The 15,084-nt window shown below is 38.5% G+C and overlaps 1 protein-coding gene across 2 annotated transcripts in view; it reads right to left on the bottom strand.

Moving 5' to 3' along the window:
• Window positions 1-13,381, bottom strand: part of npr3 (natriuretic peptide receptor 3) — a 107,847-nt gene extending 94,466 nt beyond the window's left edge. Inside the window, exon 1 of one of the 2 annotated variants that reach the window (XM_032578880.1) lies at window positions 12,421-13,381. In XM_032578880.1, the coding sequence (XP_032434771.1) occupies window positions 12,421-13,072 (652 nt within the window). In that variant the 5' untranslated portion in view covers window positions 13,073-13,381. The remainder of the gene's footprint in view (window positions 1-12,420) is intronic. The other variant, XM_032578879.1, reaches the window with a different exon arrangement.
• Window positions 13,382-15,084: the final 1,703 nt, after the last annotated feature.

Below are 15,084 nucleotides of genomic sequence, written 5' to 3'. Positions count from 1 at the left end.
CTGTCAAATTTATCCATGTGTTTCAGTTAGTGAATTGAGTAGATGAGTAGATAGATAGATAGATAGATAGATAGATAGATGTAAGCTCTTTGCTTATAGATTAAAAATAAACCAACAAACAAGTAACTGCACAAACTTAGGCCGCAATTGAACAAACAGTAACCAGAGTTCCTGTTAATAGGGAAGATTCAGAGTCTCACTGGAACATTCCTCATAACTCTGTCACTTAAACATGCTTCCTGAAATATCCCTCAAGTGAGTGGGACAAACTTCACCTCAGTCCTGCCAGCACTATAGCACCCTTTAATTACACTGGACTCTGCACACACTACTAGCTTGTGTGCTCTGCAGGTAGTTCCATGAGGCAGTGTTTACAGCCAGTAATATTTCAAAAAGTTTAAATTATCCTTTTGCTGCTGCTCTGATGTAAGTAAGAAATTAATTCAGAAATGGTGGGGCAAATGGTACTCTTTTAGACCGGGGAGAGATTCTTTCAACTTTTTGTACTTTGTTTTAAAGGTAACTTCTCCATACTTATCTAGCCCATATTCAGTGTCAACATTTCACACCAACTTTGTATTTTACATATTCACACAAACACATTTTTGCTTTTGATTCTAGCTATTCATATATCATATACTAGTAAGCACAATAGGATATACATTGGCAATAGTCTGACATGGCGCAAAGAATAAAATCCTCAATATTGCAATTGGGGATTGCAATATTGGAAAAATGATCCTTAGAACTACTGATTAACAGCTGTTCCTGATTCACCTGAATAACTACCATTAATGAAGAAAATGTCAGCAATTATTTACAATTTACAAGCTGAGCTACAAACTAAGGAAAATTTTTTAACCTAAGTAAAAAACTTGGAGAAAAAAGTAGAAAGACCATGGCTTTTCTCAGCATTGGGTAGTATTTAGTTACATTTACTCAATTATCTTTTTGAAAAAATTTACTTTTAGGAGTATTTTCATTGCACTGTACATTTTACTTTTACTTCAGCAATTTTATTATGAAGTATTGCGACTCTTACTTGAATAAAATTTCTGGATTCCCTACCCAGTGAATGAAAAACAAATATGTTTTAAACAACAATTCAAAAGACAAAGACACACCTGCAGTTTTTGCTAAAGTTTCCTAAGTTTCATATATAAAGAAACTGATTTGGGAAAATTTTCTTTTACCTGATTTTTTTTTTTTTTTACTTACATGAATTATGGTCATTTTGGTTTCAACACCAACATTTCCACTTAAATTTGCATTTTGGTCCATCTGATGACGTAATTTTTAAATGATTAAACAATTGATAATTTGATCAGTTACTCAGTACTTGAGTAGACTTTTCCCCAAATACTTTACTCTTACTTAAGTAATTTCATGGAAGGCTACTTTTTACTTTCACTCAAGTAAAAATATGTTGAATTAGTGTTACTCTTACTTGAGTACATTTTTTGGGTTCTCTACCCACCTCTGGTTTTCCTTCAGGTGCATATGCTGTTTTTGTCATTGCAGCACTGTTACTTATTTATTTTACTTTTTCCTCACAAGGAATAAAATTACCAGTTTCAACTAAAGGGTTATTTTATCCCCAAGAAGACCTGCAAATCTTTAAAACCCTTACAAAAACAATTTCTAATCTGCCTTTTTATTGGTTTTTAACAGATAAGGACAATGAATTTGGTGACCTCTTCCCAATATGCTATTCAGCATCCTCCGACACCATTCCGTCAGTTTACATGGCCTATCATTTCATGGCTGACTTGCTGTCGTTCCCAAACACTTCTATTTTCTGATTATACAGCTGACAGTTAACTGTGGAATACTTAGGAGCAAGGAAATTTCATGACTGGATCTGTTGCACAAGTGGCATCATTCATTCATTCATTCATTCATTCATTCCTCCAGGCATCCATACATACGTGCGTGCATGTGTATGCATGTGTGTACTAATAAAAGACAGATGCTATGAGTTTCCCTGGTACCAACCCGAGGGTTTAGAACTGCTATTCTGAGAAAGTAGTACACACTGACGCACAAAGTAACATATACTCAGACTTACAACAGCAAAGACAAATGACGTGGATTTGAGATAAGGGAGCTTCTGGTGGAGAACAGAAGAATAATTGTGTGTGGGTTTGTCTATGGAGTGTGTCTTGAAATGGATGTTTGTGCTGGAGTGTCTTGACCCATGCAGAATACTAATGTCTATTTAAGGAAGATGGTTACTTATTTAGATATTTTAAGAACAAAAATGATAAAGAAATTACTAATCAGTACACATGTCAAACAATGTCCCATGTCAAATCTTGGCTTAATGGCAACAGTATGCCAAAATGCTCTAGCACTTACTGTAGGTTTGCACTATTTTTGTGATATAGAATTCCATAATAAGCATTTTTTGATGCAAATATGGTCATGCTAAATGTAGTATTAAAATGTTTCTTAAGGTTTTGGGGCACTAGTTGCCTTTATTAATTTTATTAGCTGGATAAACATGAAACAAAATTATGACAGCTCTAGAGTGATTCCCAGATGACATAATTCTCAAATGTGCATCACATGAGATGCACATATTGGAAACATTTTTATTTAGAATATTTACATCTGAACTGAAATGCTCACATGTGAGCTAATGGGTTCATGAGGACATCATGTCATTATGTCAGCTAAGCTGCAGTATGTAACTTTTACAAAAATATGTGTATTACAACTGTTATTTGGTAGGTGGGTGGTGCTATGGTAGAAAATTTGTGTTTCAACTTATAACTCTAAAACTTGAAGTCCCATTAACAAAACTGATATCGGCAAGGTTTCCTAGAAAGATTTAGATGAGCTGCTGTGCAAAAGTCTTTGGCCTCGATTATTTATCACCGGAGAGCTATTATGCTAATAAGATTGCATTAGACAAAACCAATCTCGCTCCCTCGGATTAACTCTGACCAATCACTATATATGCTAAAGAAGAAACAAAAAAAATTATTGCAGTTGATTTTTAAACATCGCTTTGCATGTAGCTGCAATATTAAATTATTCATAATTCTATTTTGCCAAGTGGGATCTTTTTTTATTGTATAGTTTTCATTTTAGCAGACATTAACATCATAGATCAAATTACCACCCCTCCATTAAACACACAAAATCAGCAAATCATTAAACAAGAGCTACACAGTCAAGACAACATGGGATAAACACACCCCAAATTGAGCCACGTCTTTCCACAAGCATATCAAGAAAAAAAGGCACATGTACTACTAAGCATTGGCAGGTCAGTCGTCTTTTCGCTTAAGAAATTTTAGTACAGTGTCCCATATCTTCTCACACATTGACTCTGCCTTCATTGTAATAATTCAGTCTTTCCAGGTGCAGCGTATTTACCAGTTCCCCCAACCACAGATCAAATGTGGGCACAGAGTCCTTCTTCCAAAATCTCAAAATCAACCTTGAAGCAATCACCATGCTAAACAAAATAGCCATTTTCTCACTTTTATTGGCTAACAGCAAAGAATTAGAAGGCCCGATAACGGCAATAAGTGGTTCTAGGTTCCACTGTTTTCAAAAGCTGTTAAAAAATAGTGGAAGGTTTTCTTCCAAAATGGGTGAACCTGAACACATGACCAAAATGATTGCATCAAGTTGCCAATAGCAGCTTTACAACAATTACAAATTGGAGACATATTTGCATAGAAAGTGTTCAGCTTCTCCATCAAGTAGCAGAGCCTGGTTGGTTCTCAACCAGAAAGGATTGTATTGTTCCCATGCTTTCTTTATTTTTGTTGTGTCTACATGCATTTTGTTGAAGATCTTATAAAAATAATACACTGCCCCCTGATTGATAGAATTGAATTTATTTATTGCCTCTATAGTTTTGTGCTTGGTTAAAGCTTCAAAAATAAATTTTTCCTATCATAGTCCCAGGTCTGTAGAAAATGGAAAAAAACTTGACAGGGGAACATAAGATAAGATTTATTTGTCATTGTCATCAACAGATTACAACGAGATTGAGATTTGCTTGACTCGAGTTAAAAATGCAGGTTATGTATATATACATAATATACAATATACTGTACATACATAAAAAAGATAACGAAATAAATAGTACAAAATGAGAAATAAATAGACATCAGAAGATGGTTGCAGCGCCTGGAGGTGTCGCAACAGAATTTACATTTTTAACAAAGTGGTGTCAAGAGCAGAAGTTCTTATGCCTTTGAATTTAGTGCCATGATTGCCATCGGGTAAAAACTGTTTTTTAGGCGATTTGTCCTGGTTTTTATTGCTCTGTATCTCTTGCCTGATGGCAGCAGCTGGAAGAGACCATGGCCAGGGTGTGAAGAGTCATTTAAAATGTCTGTAACTTTCTTGTGGAGCCTGGAAGTGTAAATCTGTTCCATAGTGGGGAGGGGGCAGCCTATGGTTCTCTCTGCTGCCCTAACAACCCTCTGGAGCGCCTTCTTGTCCGCGGATGTGCTACTGCCGTACCAGACACACAGACTGTACGTGAGCACACTCTCTATGGAGCAGTGATAGAAGGCCTGCAGCAGGTCTGAGGGGAGACAGTTCTTCTTACATTCATAGCATAACTGTGCAAAAGATGCAAAGGTTCTGTCAATACATAAATCATCTATCATACAGATGCCCTTCATTCTCCACATCCGGAAGACGGCGTCACTGAGACCCAGAGCAAAAGAGTGATTTTCATAAATGGGAGCATCAAATAAACCTCTGGGGCTTTTATATATATCTGCTTCCAAATTCTTATAGTGCTGCCAATGACAAAACTATTATCATAAATTGATTTATTGACTTTAATGGGACTGTTAAGGAGGGCAGTCAGGGACATAATACAATAAGATAACCAAAGGTAACCAGGCAGAGCAGGAACCATGGAATGAGAGTGGACCTTTCTTCCATCATGCCAGAATGGATAAATGGGAAGCCCAGTAATATAGTTTGAAATCTGGTAAGGAGAATCCACCTTTTATTCTTGGTTTTCAGAAGGGTTCTTTGGAGATTATGACACTTTTATAGCTCCAAATAAAAATGCAATTTAAAAATAGTAAAGAAGTTGATTATCAGACTGTTTCGGCCCCAAATGAAATGCAAGTTTGATTATTTGGTAAAATTTTCAGACTTTTAGTGCAAATTACTACATTTTAGAAACCTTTTGAATTTTTGCCCATATACAAATTCATTTAACCAAAGAGAACCATCCTGCCAGTGTAGTCATCCCATTTGGCCCATGATGGAGCCAAATACACATTCTCTGGCCTAGAAATGTGTAAAATCGGACACAAACTGTTTTTCATTTCAGCTCAATGTGTGTTTAAACAAATTTCAATAAACTTTAATGGGTTTCATTGACAAGTACTTGATTGTGTCTCACCGCCACACCATTAGAATTTATTTATTCAGCTGTGTTTGCTGTTGGGGGAAAAAAATGCCTTATTGTCCCCATATTTTAGCCATAAACTGTTTATTAGTCCGTAGTATGATTTGGATACAAGCAGTGCTGCCTGGGTGTATAATATTATAATGACTTATTATTTTGGTTCTCTTTGGTGTTTTCTTGATTTATTGATTTTTTTTCTTTTAAAGAAACATGACATTTTTCAATATGTCAGAAACATCTTTCCACAATAGTGTAGTGTAGTTCAGGGATGTCAAACTCCAGTCCTCAAGGGTCGCTGTCCTGCAGTTTTTAGATGTGCCACAGGTACAAAACACTGGAATGAAATGGATTAATTACCTCCTTGTGTAGGTAAGTTCTCCAGAGCCTTGCTAATGAACTAATTATTCTATTCAGGTGTGGTGCAGCAGAGGCACATCCAAAAGCTGCAGGACACCGGCCCTTGAGGACTGGAGTATGACACTTGTGGTGTAGTTCAGTGGTCCCCAACCCCTGGGCTGCGGACTGGTACCGGTCCGTGGACCAATTGGTGCCGGGTCGCACAAGAAATAATTAAATATTTCTGTTTTATGACCGTCAAACAGTTTCTGTGGCACATGTGTATCTTATTTTGAAGGGATATGCAAACGTTACCATAGCGACCAGAGTCAGAGAGTGTTAGGGGAGTGGTCAAGACGAGAGGAGAGGGATTGTGAGTTTTAGGTCTGGTTCACACGGCACGATTTAAGAATTTTCGGCCGATTTTCCAAACATCTGTGACCACACACAACACGGCAGGAGCAAAACACCACACATGAACCGCCTCCACTCACAAACATCCCGATTCCAGAAGAAAATCCCATAAAAACCCCAACATACCATACGTGAATTTAGAGTAACAAACATGCCCGACAATGTAGAAACAATAGTGATAGTTTATGGACCCATTTTAAGCGATAAAAGATGTAACAAAAAGAAGAAAAAAAACGTTGGATAAAAGACTGCGGGAGCAGCCGCTCTATTTGCTGCACTATGCACTAAACCGGACTCTCAGTTGCGCAATGTCAACTGTTTGGGATTCCCCTCCGTTCTTACATCACCACACTTTCTGATTGGCTACCTGTCACATTCAACAGGCTGCATTCTTGGTCCCAGTCAGGGAAAACCCCACAGGCTGCGATAAAAGGGCCAAGACAATCAAACATGTTGAATATGCCCGATTTTAGATGGGAGCGGTCTGATGAACCACGCAATACACCACACAGACAGGATAATCGTACGATTATCACAAGCGACAATCTTAGAACTCGGAATGTTCTAAGATTGTCATTAGGGGAAAATCGGGGCAAAAAATTGTGTCATGTGACCTCCTCCCCACCCGTCTGCCCGGCCGCAGTAACATTGCCAAGCCTTGACCGGTCCGCGGTGATAAAAAGGTTGGGGATCACTGGTGTAGTTGCTATATTTCTGTAAACTTTTAGTTGTTGCTGTACTTACTGTTCCATTTATACATGTTTTACTGATGTCCATTACTTTAGCTCTTACAATTTGTATCACCACAACATACACTGCCTGGCCAAAAAAAAAGTCGCCACCTGGATTTAACTAAGCAAATAGGTACAAGCCTCCTATTGGATAAGTACTGCATAGGCCAGGGGTGTCAAACTCCAGTCCTCGAGGGCCGCTGTCCTGCAACTTTTAGATTTGCCTCTGCTGCACCACACCTGAATAGAATAATTAGGTCATTAGCAAGGCTCTGGAGAACTGATCTACACAAGGAGGAGGTAATTAAGCCATTTCATTCCAGCTTTTTGTACCTGTGACACATCTAAAAACTGCAGGACTGTGGCCCTCGAGGACTGGAGTTTGACACCTGTGGCATAGGCGATTATCTTTCAGCTGGCAACAAGTTATTTAACCCCAGCTGATGCAATGAGTAACTCCTCATTTCTTAAACAACCATGGCAAAAGACACATCCTGTGGTCGTGGAAAAGACGTTAGTCTGTTTAAGAAGGGTCAAATCATTGGCATGCATCAAGCAGAGAAAACATCTAAGGAGATTGCAGAAACTACTAGAATTGGGTTAAGAACTGTCCAACGCATCATTAAAAACTGGAAGGATGGTGGGGAACCATCGTCTTCCAGGAAGAAATGTGGTCGGAAAAAAATCCTGAATGATCGTGATCGGCGATTACTTAAACGTTTGGTCAAATGAAATCGAAGAAAAACAACAGCAGAACTCAGGAGTATGTTTAATTGTGAACGCAAAAGCATTTCCACACGCACAATGCGAAGGGAACTCAAGGGGTTGGGATTGAACAGGTGTGTAGCCGTAAGAAAACCTCTAATCAGTAAGGCTAACCAGAAAAAAAGGCTTCAGTTTGCTAGGGAGCATAAACATTGGACTCTGGAGGAATGGAAGAGGGTCATGTGGTCTGATGAGTCCAGATTTACCCTGTTCCAGAGTGATGGGCGCATCAGGGTAAGAAGAGAGGCAGGTGAAGTGATGCACCCATCATGCCTAGTGCCTACTGTACAAGCCTGTGGGGGCAGTGCTATGATCTGGGGTTGCTGCAGTTGGTCAGGTCTAGGTTCAGCAACATTGTGTGCCCAAAGAATGAGGTCAGCTGACTACCTGAATATACTGAATGACCAGGTTATTCCATCAATGGATTTTGTCTTCCCAAATGGAACGGGCATATTCCAAGATGACAATGCCAGGATTGTGAAAGAGTGGTTCAGGGAGCATGAGACATCTTTTTCACACATGGATTGGCCACCACAGAGTCCAGACCTTAACCCCATTGAGAATCTTTGGAATGTGCTGGAGAAGGCTTTGCGCAGTGGTCAGACTCTCCCATTATCAATACAAGATCTTGGTGAAAGATTAATGCAACACTGGATGGAAATAAATCTTGTGACACTGCAGAAGCTTATTGAAACAATGCCACAGCGAATGCGGGCTGTAATCAAAGCTAAAGGCGGTCCAACAAAATATTAGAGTGTGACCATTTTTTGGTGGCGACTTTTTTTTTGGCCAGGCAGTGTATATATATATATATATATATATATATATATATACACACAGTATATAGTATATATACAGTACTGTATATATTACATATTTGTTAAAACTGTCATGTTGTCACAGTATGGCATGAGAGATAATCTGTGAAAAATCTATTTCCTCTTCCTTCTCCTAGTGCTATTTAGAAACAACCAATCAGAGGCAGGAGAGTTTTAGTGCTGTCAATCACAATCTCATGTGGCTGCTCATCCTCCCTCCCCTCGCTCTGTGCTATTCTGTAGTTAGCGCAGCCTGTTGTGAATGTTCAGTCTAGTTAGCTTATCCTCCTGAGACCCAGCAATACATTTTTGTCCTCTGTGGAGGACATAGGTTTTTTTGTTCATAACTCTGAAACCATACATGCCACTGTGTTAAATCCTGTTGGTCCTTAGAGAGGACATCCTGGGCCTCAAAATGTGTTCATATTTGCCACAAGAGAGTCCCGATGTCCTCTCCAAAGGACATACTGTAATAAATAAATAATAACATGTTTTGAAACTTTTTCAATTGTAGTGATGTTCTTTCACTCCAAAGAGTCATGTAGTGAAAAAAAAAAAAATCAAAAACTATTTTTTTTTTCTGGGTCTCAGGAGGATATCTACCAATGACAGCAGATAAACATTTTTCCTGTAATAATAAGTTGTTTCTCCACCATTAGAATGAAGTTGATTGATACTGCTAAGAGTGTCCTACTGGTTCTGATTGGTTGTTTAGGCTGGAACGTTGCATTACTTTAGCCAGCAATAGTAGCTCAGGGAGGAGGTGGAGGAGATTGATTGTTTTCACAGATTATCTGTCTCATAACAAACTGGCACGACATGCTGACAACTTTAACAAATATGGAGAAAACATATTTTTTATTAAATCTATATTCTGCAGCTTGAATAAAATGCAACTACATAGCATTTTTGAAAAAACTGGATTGCTTCGTGTATATTTTGCACGTTGCCTATGACTGTTGCTCGTGTGGAGAGACATTTCACTAAGTTTTCTATTAAAACTAATAGAAAAAATTAACCAACCTATTTGCATACTGTATGCGGACTGTTGCATATAAAGTTCATGAGCAGTAAATATTGTGCTAGTTATCAGTCTTGGACCAAAGAAAGCAAGGCAGTTGCAAGCCTTTAAAATTTTGACGATTTCATGGGTCAAATAGACTCAAAAAACTGTAACACCAGCTGCGCGAGGGGGCCCCAATCTAATTTTTTGTCATGGGCCCCAAGGTTCCTGGCTGCACCTATACTCTATAGAATCTGGGGTTAAAATACGTAATCAACTGTTTCAACTGTAACACTGAAGTTAACAGTATAAACTGTTAACGTCATTGTAACAGTTCTGTTTTCATCTTTATCAACTGTTAACTTCAGAAAACCTGGTGGACCAACACCAGCAGGTGACATGGCACCCCAAATTATCAGTGTGTGAAAACTTCACACTGGACATAAAGCAACATGGATTCAGTGCTCTCAGCTCTTCCTTCACACCTTGGAACCTTGAATTCCAAATGAAATGCCAACTTGAACCTTTTCTGAAAAGAGGACTTTGGACCATTGAGCAACTGTCTAGTTCTTTTTCTCCTCAATTCAGGTAAGCTTCTTCTGATGTTTTCTCTGTGGCTTGACACAAGGAATTTGACATTTATTGCCCATAACGGCTTTTGATTCGCTGACTACCCTAGTTCACTCCTGGTGAAGCTCCCTCGAAGCTGAATGGACTTTTCTTGAGAATCCTCTCAAGGCTGCAGTTATCCCTGTTTCTGCTGCACCTTTTTATGCCACACTTTTTCCTTCCATTCAACTTTATATGAACATGATATAAAATTTGAACAATACTCTGATTTTCTGAGAGAATTTTGTTTTCATCTTTAAACCATAATTATCAATATTACATAACACAAAGACTAAAAATATTTCATGTTCACTTTTTGAAATTAACCTAAAATTTTCCCACAATATTCTAATGTTATGAGCTGTACTAGTGTTACAAAAACTGTTGCTTCAAATTACATCTCAAATAAAATATTTTTCCCACAGAGCTCCATGGCAACAGATTCTATTTTTAGAATATGACCTGTGGGCGATTTAATTGGTTCTCCAGGGCACCAAGTGGACTACCTGTAGGATATTACAGCTGTTTAAAAACAAAAAACAACAAAAAAACGGTTGCATTTTGTTGACAGTAGGAAGTTTGGGGGCTTTTAATTATATAATACTTCAACAAACATGTCTCGAATCTCTATAAAAGCTCATACAGATTCCTGGTTTCCTTGAGCTTTAAAACATAAAAGAGCATGACAGAGTCTGTCTGGTCCCCCTGATTTGATTTCTGCTGGCAGCAGTTTGTTTGATCTCAACACACAGGCAGAGGTTAGCTGAGATGATGTCTTATTAAATAATCATCATGGCTGTGCTATCATGGCTTTGTGCCACTGCTCCATGTTAATGATGTTGCACTGTGCTGCTCTACTGTGAGATTGACATCTTATAATGAAACACACTCTTTTTCTGGCTCCACACAGTTCTGTTCATAGTAAAAGGGGGCTGTAGTTTATTTCAGCAAATATTACATCAGAGTTTAAGCTGTTTGCTACCCAGGCTATCCAGTCTGAGATTTAAAGTTATTTAGGGTTTGTCCTATAGCAGTGTTCCTCAAACTTTTTCAGCCTGAGGACCATTTAACTCATTTAACAAACAGTCATGGACCACCTAACCTGAAATTGCCCCCATGACAGCACATCTTAGTATATCATGTAACCTACCCCTTTCTATCAATTGCCTATCAATAGCTGTTGAATTGTAAGCAGAACAGCATTCATTACCAAGCAAAGTGGTAAAAAACAAAGAACAGTTCTGACTAACTGAAGCGATTCCTACCACTAAGCATTCAAAGTAATCCAGTCGCTAGTGAAGGGCACATCAACACTCAGCAGCTATGTCTTAGCTTTCCCTGACGATATACTGTATATATTGTCCTGAAGTCGTTTTCTTTCCACTGGTACCTGCAGTTTTTTTTTTTTTTGAGTGACCCGGTTTTAAGCCAGTTTTCCATCATTATTCTCAAACAATCCTTTGGTAAGCTAGCATCACACATCATGGCAAATAAACTGTCGTTTACATGCAGTACCTCGTGGACCACAGTTTGAGAAAGACTGATTTAAAGTAACTACAAAATGACTGGAAGAATGTTGATTTGTAAATGACAGAAATATTGAGATGTTTAGCCATAATTAATAATTAACCAGAAACACCTCATCCCAACAGTGAAACTTGCTGCAAGGATGATGATTTGGTCTTGTTTTGCAACCACAGAACCTGGGCATCTTGCAGTCAGAGTCAACTTTCACTGTATACGCCTGTATTTCTAAGGCAGTCTAACAGCTAAATATTGGCTTTAGCTCTCTCAGCAACAGGTCAGTGACCGAGAACACAGCAGCTAATCTGCAACAGAATGGCTCGAAATAAAAATAATGAATGTTAGTATGGCTAAATAAAAGCCCTGATTGAAACACTTTGGGACCTCAGGAGTAAACTTGTAGATAAATCTCTGCAACTCTCAAAGAAATTAAACTATTTTGGGAAAGAAGTGCAGGGTAAAATGCCCTTTCAATAATGTGAGACTTATAAAACCAGATAGCACAAAATTTTTCAGACTGTTGCTTAAAGTGGTAACATACTGTAGACTGGTGAATAAGTCAGACTTAGTTTATTGTACCTGTTACATTTTCACTACCTCCATGTTGACTCCATTTTAAGAAACTAACTTAAGTTTAATTAGGTTTTGTTTGTTTATTTTTTTACCTTTTGGGGATTTTGAATATAAAATTTGTTAATGTGACATATATTTCCAAATAAAATAATAAATCGTCATTTCAATGTTGTCATTTTTAAAGTAATTGGTCAGATTATTTCAAACACTTTTCTTAACAGTTTGTATAAAGCAATAAAGCCGCTTTACCTTCCATGTCCTGAATATTCTTGAATTTTTCTTCTATATTGAAAGGGGTCTGTTCATGGATTATTTCAACTTCCACATTATAGTCGTCCATTAAATGGTAGACTCCCTCCAAAGTGAAGTAACAATCCCGCTCCTTCATGTCGTCTTCGATCAGCAGCAGTGCGCTCTTCCATGTGAAGTGCTCGAACATCGCTGTGAAGGTCTCTGCCATTTTAACGTAGGACGGGGCGATCCGAGTCAGGTGAGAGTACTCCGTCTCCTTGTTCTTGAAGGCGGTGGCCAAAGCACCTGCAGATATCACCGGGATTTTCCAGTGGGATGCCAGCCTCACCACACCTGCCGCCTCGTACTCACGTACTGGACCGAGGATAAGGTCCGGTTTCAGGCTACACGACCTGTCCGCCAGCGTGAACAAAGCGTGGTTGGCTGAGTCGGAGTTCTCAAAGTGGATGTTGAAGTGGAAACCTGGGTATTCTGCCTTCAGTCTGTCCTGTGCGTAACGGATCGCTGGTGCGACTCTTGGATGAGAAAACAGGAAAGAGCCATTTTGTGGCAAAAACACCAAAACCTCAATTTCTTCCGTGAAAGAGTTGGTGATAAGTGGATTGAAGATTACCAAAAAGAACAAAAAAGGCTCAATGAACGGTGCCATGGCGCCGCTTTGAAAGTTTAGCCTCAGACAAAAAACCAATCAGCGCTGGAGAGGTGTTCTCTAAACGCTTCCCTCTCCAAATGGGCTCCCCCTCAGCAGCGCACTGAGCTGCAGACAGCCCTGGTTAAATGTTTCCAGTGAGCAGGTAAAACCAGAACGCTTCTCAGATCTGGGTTTTGTTCTGCAGAATCAAAATGTGTCCCAGTGCCTAGTCCGGACAGATTCGTAGATCCGTTCAGCTCCAGCTCAGACACACGCGCTGCCTGGCTCCAGTCTGGAGTTTTGAAGCATCCTTTCAGGGATATTCCTGCGTCATGAAGCGCTGCCCACCTCCATCTTAAAGCTACACTGCTGCGTAGCTCACAATGAGCCACTTCAGCACAGCCCAACTTTCTGCAAGACTCTCTAGGCTGCAAACAGCTCATAAAATACTCAACTCTCCTCAAAGTAAGCGTAGGGTGGTCGTTTTAAAGAGCTGACATGAATACTGTATTTTTGTCATATTCTGTTTATAACATACAAAAGCATGTTAAACGCACTGAGATGACTGGAAAGAGGAATGAATAAAAGCCAAGATATTTTTAAAATCAGATATTCTGCAGTGAACTTAAATTTTTCATCTACAGAGGTGTCTTTGGCTGTTTCCACACCCATGTTCATTCTACAGTTCTTTGAGAAAGTATTTGGTCCCTTAATGATTTCTTATGGTTTTTTTTTCTGATGCACTGACATGTGTCAGATCACTTTATTTTAAATATGAGACAAAATCAACTTTAGAAAACAGAAAATATAAGCACACACTTTAAAAGGTTAATTTCACTTATTAACAAGAAAGGCTATCCAAACCAACCAGGACCTATTTGAAAAAGTAACCATTTTATTTTTAAATCATTAACAGTGACTAACCACATTTTTCAGAAGGTTGAGTTTAGTTTCACAAGCCAACCAGCAGTAGTCACTGTAATAGAACCTGTCTGCAACATAAAGTCAGAACAAAGTAATTCACAAAACAACTGAGTGGGTCTGTAAAATCTGTTTCAAATGTATGAACTCAAACTTTAAAAAACATTTGCTATCATTCATTATATAAAATCGTTTTGATTTTTTTGACAGATTTTACTTGAATCAGCAGATTCAACATGACAGCTGCATATTTCAATGCCTGCAGATGGATCCAGCTGAACTGACAGGTCTAAAGAAAAATAATAGGAACAGGACTGACGGGTGTGTCAATTTTAGATTTACAAAGTAGTTTACATTTATGAAGTTTTCACATAAATAATTAGAAGTGAAGAAAATATGTCAAATAACTGTTAATCTGCTTTTATACAGAATGAGAAATATTTCATTCTGTCTTGTAAAAACAATCTGTAAGTTATTTTACATTAAAAACTTTGCTTAATGTATACTATTTTTGTGTGTGAATGATGTTATTGTTAACTGTACAAAATCTGCTTTATCTTTCCTGTAAGCCTGGACATGAAATGGGAGGTCAGATAATAAGCTACAGCTGTACAAAAAGAAATGAGTAATAGTTATGATACACTTGCGCCCATCTCTAAAAATTATGGCCTACTTATTGTGGAGATAATATAGATAAGTTAACAGAATCTAAAGAAAGTTGTCATGGTGTGTATTTGTGCATTTGTGGACAAAAGCAGCAGGCAAGACTTAAAGTTCTGTTGTATGTTTGATGAAGAAAAATGAAATCAAGTAACCAATTTACAAAAAAATCCAAAATTCCAGAGAACAGGGAAATCCAACAACTGGGCCAAATAGGTCACATGAGGAGAGGCAAGTAAACCAGGGCATAAAGACAAGGGGAGGTGATGTAAGTGACAAGATGGACTGGCAAATTATATAGAAGAGCTTAAATACTGGGAGGTAGAGAGTGGAAACAATGGGGCTGGCTTGATGAGGAAAATGATTGCAGGTGTGAGTAGTTGGAGCAGGAGCTAGCTGAGGAGGCGGGAGAAGGTGGCACAGGGAAGTTAGGAGGATACACAGGGGAA

Source organism: Xiphophorus hellerii, chromosome 12 (assembly GCF_003331165.1).
Source record: "Xiphophorus hellerii strain 12219 chromosome 12, Xiphophorus_hellerii-4.1, whole genome shotgun sequence".
Classification (NCBI taxonomy): Eukaryota; Metazoa; Chordata; class Actinopteri; order Cyprinodontiformes; family Poeciliidae; genus Xiphophorus; species Xiphophorus hellerii.
The sequence above is the reverse complement of the archived record's forward strand: the minus strand, read 5'-3'. Positions and strand labels throughout refer to the sequence as shown.